Here is a 9,796-nt window from a genome sequence, read left to right as displayed (position 1 = left end):
TGTTTCATGCTACATCCTTTTTAAGTATCCACGTTTATGCAGTGGCAGTGCTTATGTGTTTTTTTTAACGTCTTTATTGGAGTATAATTGCTTTACAGTGGTGTGTTAGTTTCTGCTTTATAACAAAGTGAATCAGCTATACATATACATATGTCCCCATATCTCCTCCCTCTTGTGTCTCCCTCCCACCCTCCCTATCCCACCCCTCTAGGTGATCACAAAGCACTGAGCTGATCTCCCTGTGCTTTGCGGCTGCTTCCCACTAGCTATCTGTTTTACATTTGGTAGTATATATATATGTCCATGCCACTCTCTCACTTTGTCCCAGCTTACCCTTCCCCCTCCCCATGTCCTCAAGTCCATTCTCTACATCTGCATCTTTATTCCTGTCCTGCCCCTAGGTTCTTCAGAACCTTTTTTTTTTTAGATTCCATATATATGTGTTAGCATATGGTATTTGTTTTTCTGACTGACTTTACTGTGTATGACAGACTCTAGGTCCATTCACCTCACTACACTCAATTTTGTTTCTTTTTATGGCTGAGTAATATTCCATTGTATATATGTGCCACATCTTCTTTATCCATTCATCTGTCAATGGACACTTAGGTAAAAATATGGAATGATGCACGAATTTGCATGTCATCCTTGCGCAGGGGCCATGCTAATCTTCTCTGTATTGTTCCAATTTTAGTATATGTGCTGCTGAAGCGAGCACATTGCTTATTTTTTTTATTCCTAATATATCTTTAAAATTTACCTTAAAATAGTTATTGTATCATACTTTTTATTAATTCCCATTAATCAATACCCATTTATTTTTTTTAAGTTGATAAGCAGAAATTGATGTCATTGGTGATAAATTGAACTTTTTATCCCTTAGAAGTAATCCACTCACTTCTCATGGTTTTTAAGGTTGTTAGAAAAGCACTATGGATCAGATTGAGATTTGTATTGTCCTCTTGTTTAATAAACCTTGCTTCTAATTATGGTGGAAATCTAATCAGACTTAAGGAAAGGGTGAGATAAAGGTACTTATAAAAGAAATGTATTTTAATGCCTTTGAATTATTTATACTTTGCTTCCATCCTTGGTGAGAAAATAGTTATTATGCATGCAGATTTTGAATTTGTCACCAAAATTTTATAGGGTAGAATTTACTAGATAGGAAGACTCCAAAACAAATATTTTACCAGAGTTAAAATCATCTTAGTTGCTTAAAAGTCAGTAATCACATCTAATATGAAAATGTTATAATTGCTTTTTGAACCTCATTTTCAGATCATAACAATGGATCATTTAACTTGAAAGCTCTATCAGGAAGCTCTGGATATAAGTTTGGTGTTCTTGCTAAGATTGTGAATTACATGAAGGTAAGTACTTTTCTCAGCTAACAGAAATTCTGTTGACTTTTGGTGGAAGTAGGGGATTGGTATTTTCAGAAGTAAATTTGTATATACATGTCAAAATTTATCAAATTGTATGTTTCAATATTTGTTGTTTATGTTATGCCCATTATACCTCAAAACTGTAAAAAAAAAAAAAAAAATTTACTGCCTGAAGCCTTTTACATTATATCAAGTTAGCATTGCAGTGAGTCATCTAAGTGTATTTGATTTACATTACATTAGTTCAAGTACACAATTTAAGCCCACCATTTCATTTAATAAAATTGTGCTCATGCAGTAGATACAGTCACCTCTTAATTAGTCAATAGCTGCTGACCAAACCAGTGAGAAAATGTGAACGATTTACAGGATATTACTTCCATTGATGTGAGAAGTAAAAAGCTACATAGTTCAGGCAGATGGTGGCTTTTCTACATCTTGAAGGAGAAAATTTGAGAATTACTGAGTGTCTCAGAAAAACTTTGACTCACAAAAGAATTGGAGTTTAATGTTTGATGAGAGATTTAGTATTTCTTGAAGTAAATTTTGAAGTTTTGATGGTATGACATTTTGACTTTACTAAGGATTCTGAACCCTAACTTAATTTATGAAAGTGAAATTTCATTTATAGCTAAAATGGCTAAGTGATTTCAGATTTACCCCCCTTGTCTGCCAAACTCTTATTCCCATTTAGTTACTAGTTGTATCTCTTGGAAAAAAGTCAAAGAAAGTACTGTATTTGTTATTATTTCAAATTTCAGCTGTTCCTTAGTATATAAATCAAATTTTATGTGAAGTCTTTTCTTTTGTAATTTAAGAGACCTGGTGTCTGTCTAGCTATATCTGAAATCTGTGGTTTGTATTTGATTTCGGGTAGAAATGTGTTAGTTTACAATTTCCCATTATCAAATAATATACTCTGACACTTAGGCATTTACCTTTCATTCCATCCATCCATTCCCCCACATGGTAAGCAATACTAAAACCTACTATCTGCAGTTACGGCACGAATGGTATGAATACTCAGACGAAATGTATGCCCTCGAGGCTGTCAGTCTTTTGAGGGAGACTGACATTTAATGTCATGTTTTTGCTACTCTGCTAAAAACAGTTTTCATTTATCTAGAGACCCTTATTGCTTTGTTAATCTATGACAACGATCTTCAAATTTTTACTCATATGTTCCCTGAAACAATTTTGAAAAACTTTGTGTCCCTTTGCACATATTTAAATTGATAAGTGTAATTTTTCAGCAAAAGGTTTTTTTTAAATTGAAGTATAGTTGATTTACAATGTGTTAGTTTCAGGTGTATAGCAAAGTGTTTCAGGTATACATATATGTATATTCTTTTTCAGATTCTTTTCCATTATAGGTTATTACAAGATATTGAATATAGTTTCCTGTGCTATACAGTAGATCCTTGCTTATCTATTTTATATATAGTAGTGTGTAGCTGTTGATCCCAAACTCCTCACACCCCTCCCTTCCCCCTTTGGTAACCATAAGTTTGTTTTCTATGTCTGTGAGTCTATTTATGTTATAACAAAAGTCTAAATAGTGACACAGGATGCAATTTCTGGCATATTGTAATATTTCAGTAAAATACAGCACTCTTAAATTTATCTAAGGGAATCTAAATGCCATTTTTTAAAAATACGAAAACAAACTTTAGTGGTTGGAAATTTTAATTATTTTCCTTTCAACTTGTATGTCAGTTCGTTACTCCCACTGAATTTTATCCTAATGTTATGTATTTTAGTGTTTGGAAATCTTCTATTGATCATCTGTCAAACTCCTTTGTCACAATAATATGTATATAAATTTAAATTAGGGATGTTTTCCCTGTAACCATAAGGCTGTAAATATTTTCTGGTTTGAGCCATCATTGTAATTACTGTTACCACATAGTTGATTAGAATAACATAAATATATTAAAATTTTGATTAAAATTCACTTTGTATGTAATAATTATGCAACAGAAATCCATTTTTAATGAAATAAATGGAGCTGTCTTATCTCTCCAGTGGTTCTTGTGTCTGGAGATAATATATTATTTACTGATAGAATGAAACAGAATTTGGCACCAATTTCCTGTCTTATTTTGAGATTTTGTAGGTTTAAGTGCTGAGAAATAAATGTTCATATAAATAAGTTCATTCTAATTTTGTGATAGCAAAACCTTCCAAGTTGTATGCCAGAAGGTACATGGTGATTTATCATCAAACATTTATCAGTTGACACTTCTGTTAGGTCCTTCTTCAGTTTTGTTGAAAGCAAAAGAATGGGAATCACCTAGCTTGCCAGAGGATTTGTTACCTGGTCCTAAACCATCTACTTAGTTTCTAGGAAATGTATCAAAAAGGTTTTACCAAGACTCAGTAAATGTCTAATTATATCAGCTTCCTCTTCTTCCCCATATCGGTACTTTGGTTAATCTGATATATTCAGAAGCAATTGACAAAATAAAAATACTAGTTTCAACACACCTTTCCAGTGCAATTTTTTTTGATGAAATACTTTTATCTTAGGTGTATAAATATATTTTTGCCAGAACTGTCAGGTTGAAGGTTTAGCATACTCAGCTTATGGAAATTATTTTCTGGTTAACAAAGCTAGTCTCCATTGTCAGACCAACCAGATATACCAAACTTATTTTTTATCATATTTTAAGTAATATAAAAGTCACTGAGAAATATAGTATGGAATGAATACTAACAGATACTACTAAGGTAGTTGAGATTAAAATTATAAGGATCAAAAAGAATGAATTTTTCCATTTTTATATAATGTAAAAAATAAATACACAGTCTACCATCATGTAACATTGCATCATTATAAATAATCAAATGTTTATTAAGCAAGGATGTGTTAAACAGTGTGTTATTCCTTTTCTAAATGTGTGTGCTTGTATCTTCCATCTCTGATATTCAGCTTTTAGATATAAATAAAAGGGAATGATTCAAAAATAACTGTAAATTTTATCTTGGGGTGATTAATGAAGGAGAAGTATACCTATTGCTAAAAATGAATTGGTTTTACAGCTAGCTATGACTTATTTTTTTAATAGGAGGTAGAAATATTAAATATTTAAAGCATAATGAGAATTGACTAATTAGAATGAAAATTTCATGATATGATTTGATAAAGTAGGTTTTAACTACCACATTGAATAATGCAAACTCAATGTAAGTTCCTGTGTGGTTTTTGTCCATGGGTTTTAGGTAGCATGCTTTGAACATTTTGGTAGTCCAAGAAAGTATTTGTTATATTTGAAAGAATCAGCCTCCTTTATTGATACTGCTTCAGTTCTTTAAATGTGCGTTTTCTTCAGGCTAATAAATATTCAAGGAATGGATTTTGAGAATTGCTGAAGAGAATTACTTATATGAAAATACCTGAAAAAACCTGTATTTATCATTAGATACTTCTTACCATGTTCCCTTTATTTGGAGATTCTCCCCTAAGAGTGACGCATTCTTGGACAGTATGGCATGGAGGTAGGGTGTGTGGGGATGGAAGAGACAGAATTGTTTACAGGGAACAGCTCTCAATTGCCCACAAACTGTAATTCATCAGAATTTAGAATGTCATAGCAAGGGCAAAATATCCTATTTTTAACTCCTAGAAAAATATTTAGGACTGGAAGAGACAAGAAGCCCCGTCTATAGTGGATAGTTTGATACCTCAATTTATCATTTATGAAGGCTTCCCCAAAACAATATTCTTTTGACTTGCCCTTTTGGTTGAGTCCCTGGAGTTTAATATACCTCCAGGTATTGCAGTCTAAATTCTGGGTGGAGGTGAGAGTTATCCCTTTTTTTTTTTTTTTTTTTTTGTAAAAAGGGGGCAGGCCTGTTTTGAAAGGGAAAGAGTACATTCGGAAGATGATCTGTAAACTGATTGTTTGAAAGTCTTCAGCTGCTCCTTGTGTACCCTTTTTGAAGAGCTGATAAAACCAAGAACTCAGAAAGAAAGGAAAAAGGCAACACAAAATACTCCTCATAGTTTATTCATTTACTGATGGAAGAGCTCTTTAATTGCTCGATGAGAATTATGTAGAAATTATATGGAGAAGGTTCAAGAGATACCGTTAGGTCCATATGAGACACTGCTCTAGTTCTAAGATGACAAATCAGTTGTGCACTTTGTTTTTGATGGAATGATTTTTCTCTTGATCTCACTGTTATCCCTTTATGTGGTTGTATCTCAGTTATATAAAAAATCATGTTGAAAAATTTGGTTAGTTTGGTTTAGCCTAGCTCATTGGTTCTCAATGTGTCATTCTCCAACCAATGGCATCAGCATCTCCTGGGAATTTGTAAGAAGTGCAAATTCTTGGGCCCCTTCCTAGATCTACTGATCTGAAACTCTGGGAGTGCAGCTCAGCAGTCTGTGTTTTCATAAGCCCTTCCTTCAGGTGATTCTGACGTACACCACTGTGCCACTTACATATGTTTTTTCTTTCTTTTTTTTTTTTAATTAATTTATTTTTGGCTGTGTTGGGTCTTCGTTTCCGTGCGAGGGCCTTCTCCAGCTGCGGCGAGCGGGGGCCACTCTTTATCGCTGTGCGCGGGCCTCTCACTGTCGCGGCCTCTCCCATTGCGGAGCACAGGCTCCAGATGCGCAGGCTCAGTAGTTGTGGCTCACGGGCCCAGCCTCTCCGCAGCATGTGGGATCTTCCCAGACCAGGGTTCGAACCCGTGTCTCCTGCATTGGCAGGCAGACTCCCAACCACTGCGCCACCAGGGAAGGCCCTACATATGTTTTTTAACTTAATAGTTTGTCCTGGTACATCTTTCCAAATTAGCACATAGAGAACCTCTGTATTTTCTTTTTTTTAACATCTGTATAGTAGCATAGATGTGCTGTAGTTTATTTAATCAGTCCTCTATTGATGGCCACTTGAGTTTTTTCAAATACAACTTAGTGTTGTAATAGTTCTAATAGTATGTCTTAATAAAACTAATGTTTCTGATTTTCCTTTTACAACAATGCTGCTTTTCTACATTGTGGTTTATCTGTAAGGTAAATTCCTAGAAGCCGACTTGTTGGGGCAGGGGTTTCAATGCATTTATATTGCCGAATTCCCTCTGTAGGAGTTGTATCAATTTGCATTCTTACCAGCAGTGTGTGAGAGGGCCTGTTTCCTTACAGCCTCACCAGTAGAGTTGTCAAGCATGGAATTTTGCCGGTGTGATAAGAAATACCTTAGTGGAAGTTGAGTATCTTTTCATATGTCTAAGGTCATTTGTATCTCTTTTTTTGTGCTTTTTGTGTTCCTGTCTTGGGTCATTTTCTTGTTGAGTTTTTGGACCTGTTAAAATATTAGGAAGGCTAACTCTTTGTGATATGAATTGCAAATTTTTTTTCTCAGTTTGTCATTTGATTTTATATAGCTACAAGTTTGAACTTGGTTCTGTCTGATTTTTTTTTTTTTTTTTTTTTTTGTGGTACGTGGGACTCTCACTGTTGTGGCCTCTCCCGTTGTGGAGCGCAGGCTCCAGATGCTCAGGCTTAGCAGCCATGGCTCACGGGCCCAGCCGCTCCGCGGCATGTGGGATCCTCCTGGACCGGGGCACGAACCCGTGTCCCCTGCATTGGCAGGCGGACTCTGAACCACTGTGCCACCAGGGAAGCCCAGTTCTGTCTGATTTTATAGTCCATTCTCTTCATCACTGTAATTGTACTGCCTTAAATAATACACATTCCGCATTCCTGAAAAGATTAATTTACTGGTAACTATTATTTAATGCATCTAGCATTTTACCTTTTTTTTTTTTTTGGCAGTACGCGGGCCTCCTACTGTTGCGGCCTCTCCCGTTGCGGAGCACAGGCTCTGGACGCGCAGGCTCAGCGGCCATGGCTCACGGGCCCAGCCACTCCACGGCATGTGGGATCTTCCTGGACCGGGGCACGAACCCGTGTCCCCTGCATGGGCAGGCGGACTCTGAACCACTGCGCCAACAGGGAAGCCCGCATCTAGCATTTTAAAACTGTCTTCCAGGGAATTCCCTCGCAGCCCAGTGGTTAAGACTCTGTGCTTTCACTGCTGAGGGCCTGGGTTCAATCCCTGGTCAGGGAACTAAAATCCCACAAGTTGCACAGCGTGCCCCCCACCCCCCAAAAAAAATCATTAAAAAAACCTATCTTCTAATAACAGTTTCTTGCCACAATAGACACGGCATCAGCGAGGAGATACACATCCTCTTACTTTAGAAGAAATTTTGGATGAAACACAACATTTAGATATTGGACTCAAGCAGAAACAATGGCTAATGACTGAGGTAAGAATAGGCTTAAATTATTGTAAAAAAAAAATTGCTCTAACTAGGGTTTTCATATACTGAGATATGATAATTTTTGCTTTTTCTTAAAAGAATTGGTATAGGGTTTTTGTTCTTTAAACATACACATTTTGAGATTGACTTATTTTCATATAACCTTATGTACCTATTTAAAAATGTCAAAGACTTTAGCATAAAGGTTATAAAGAAGTCAGTCATTGTACCAGTTTTTAACTTTTTACAGAATAATTGATGCTTATTTTGAATTGCTGAATTTAAAGTGTACATGTTGGCAGGTTGTATTGTTTCTATATTTTAGGACATTTAAAGCATGAGGTATTATAGGGAAAGCAAGATATTTTGTTAAGCAAGATACTTGTTATACCACTACTGCTATTATGATTTGATAGTGATGTTACTGCCTCTAGCAAATTACTTGGAAAAATAATCATGAACATTGTAATATGTTTCACACAACATTGGAAGAAAAGGAATCCCCAACCACCAGTGACCACGCTAATTTGGAAATGAGTAGCACTTTAAAAGTTGAGATATTTGTCTCTTTTCTGTTTAAGTATGAAATGACAATTTAATAAGACAACTTTCTAGGACCAGTGCTGATTCTAAAGACCAAATGTAAACTTCCTAAAATAGAATTTAATTTATTTTATTGAGCAAATATTGTTCTTGATTTTACTAATGTAAAATGAACCAGTTAGTATCGTTGTAGCTCATTATATTAGTGATATACAAATAGTGGTAATCCACATTTAAATGTTTTTTTAAATTTTTTTTTAACATCTTTATTGGGGTATAATTGCTTTACAATGGTGTGTTAGTTTCTGCTTTATAACAAAGTGAATCAGTCATACATAAACGTATGTTCCCATATGTCTTCCCTCTTGCGTCTCCCTACCTCCCACCCTCCCTATCCCACCCCTCCAGGCTGTCACAAAGCACCGAGCCAATATCCCTGTGCCATGCGGCTGCTTCCCACTAGCTATCTACCTTACTACGTTTGTTAGTGTGTATATGCCCATGACTCTCTCTCGCCCTGTCACAGCTCACCCTTCCCCCTCCCCATAACCTCAAGTCCGTTCTCTAGGAGGTCTGCGTCTTTATTCCTGCTTTACCCCTAGGTTCTTCATGACTTTTTTTTTCTTAAATTCCATATATATGTGTTAGCATACGGTATTTGTCTTTTTCTTTCTGACTTACTTCACTCTGTATGACAGACTCTAGGTCTATCCACCTCATTACAAATAGCTCAGTTTCGTTTCTTTTTATGGCTGAGTAATATTCCATTGTATATATGTGCTACATCTTCTTTATCCATTCATCCGATGATGGGCACTTCGGTTGTTTCCATCTCCGGGCTATTGTAAATAGAGCTGCAATGAACATTTTGGTACATGACTCTTTTTGAATTTTGGTTTTCTCAGGGTATATGCCCAGTAGTGGGATTGCTGGGTCATATGGTAGTTCTATTTGTAGTTTTTTAAGGAACCTCCATACTGTTCTCCATAGTGGCTGAACCAATTCACATTCCCACCAGCAGTGCAAGAGTGTTCCCTTTTCTCCACACCCTCTCCAGCATTTATTGTTTCTAGATTTTTTGATGATGGCCATTCTGACTGGTGTGAGATGATATCTCATTGTAGTTTTGATTTGCATTTCTCTAATGATTAGTGATGTTGAGCATTCTTTCATGTGTTTGTTGGTAGTCTGTATATCTTCTTTGGAGAAATGTCTATTTAGGTCTTCTGCCCATTTTTGGATTGGGTTGTTTGTTTTCTTGTTATTGAGCTGCATGAGCTGTTTGTAAATTTTGGAGATTAATCCTTTGTCGGTTGCTTCATTTGCAAATATTTTCTCCCATTCTGAGGGTTGTCTTTTGGTCTTGTTTATGGTTTCCTTTGCTGTGCAAAAGCTTTGAAGTTTCATTAGGTCCCATTTGTTTATTTTTGTTTTTATTTCCATTACTCTAGGAGGTGGGTCAGAAAGGATCTTGCTGTGATTTATGTCATAGAGTGTTCTGCCTATGTTTTCCTCTAAGAGTTTGATAGTTTCTGGCCTTACATTTAGGTCTTTAATCCATTTTGAGCTTATTTTTCTGTATGGTG

General features: G+C 35.8%; 1 protein-coding gene and 1 non-coding gene across 3 annotated transcripts in view; one reads left to right on the top strand and one right to left on the bottom strand.

Moving 5' to 3' along the window:
* The window catches only part of GTF2E2 (general transcription factor IIE subunit 2), a 74,649-nt gene that overhangs the window by 20,295 nt on the left and 44,558 nt on the right, over positions 1-9,796 (top strand). For both annotated transcript variants that reach the window (XM_030832482.3, XM_030832490.3), the window contains exons 3-4: positions 1,282-1,373; positions 7,566-7,673. In XM_030832482.3, coding sequence (XP_030688342.1) covers positions 1,282-1,373; positions 7,566-7,673 — 200 coding nt within the window. The remainder of the gene's footprint in view (positions 1-1,281; positions 1,374-7,565; positions 7,674-9,796) is intronic.
* On the bottom strand, positions 612-718 carry LOC115841269 (U6 spliceosomal RNA). Its single transcript, XR_004034771.1, has one exon. It is a non-coding gene; the product is annotated as a U6 spliceosomal RNA (small nuclear RNA).

This window comes from Globicephala melas, chromosome 21 (genome assembly GCF_963455315.2).
Source record: "Globicephala melas chromosome 21, mGloMel1.2, whole genome shotgun sequence".
Taxonomy (NCBI): domain Eukaryota; kingdom Metazoa; phylum Chordata; class Mammalia; order Artiodactyla; family Delphinidae; genus Globicephala; species Globicephala melas.
The sequence above is the reverse complement of the archived record's forward strand: the minus strand, read 5'-3'. Positions and strand labels throughout refer to the sequence as shown.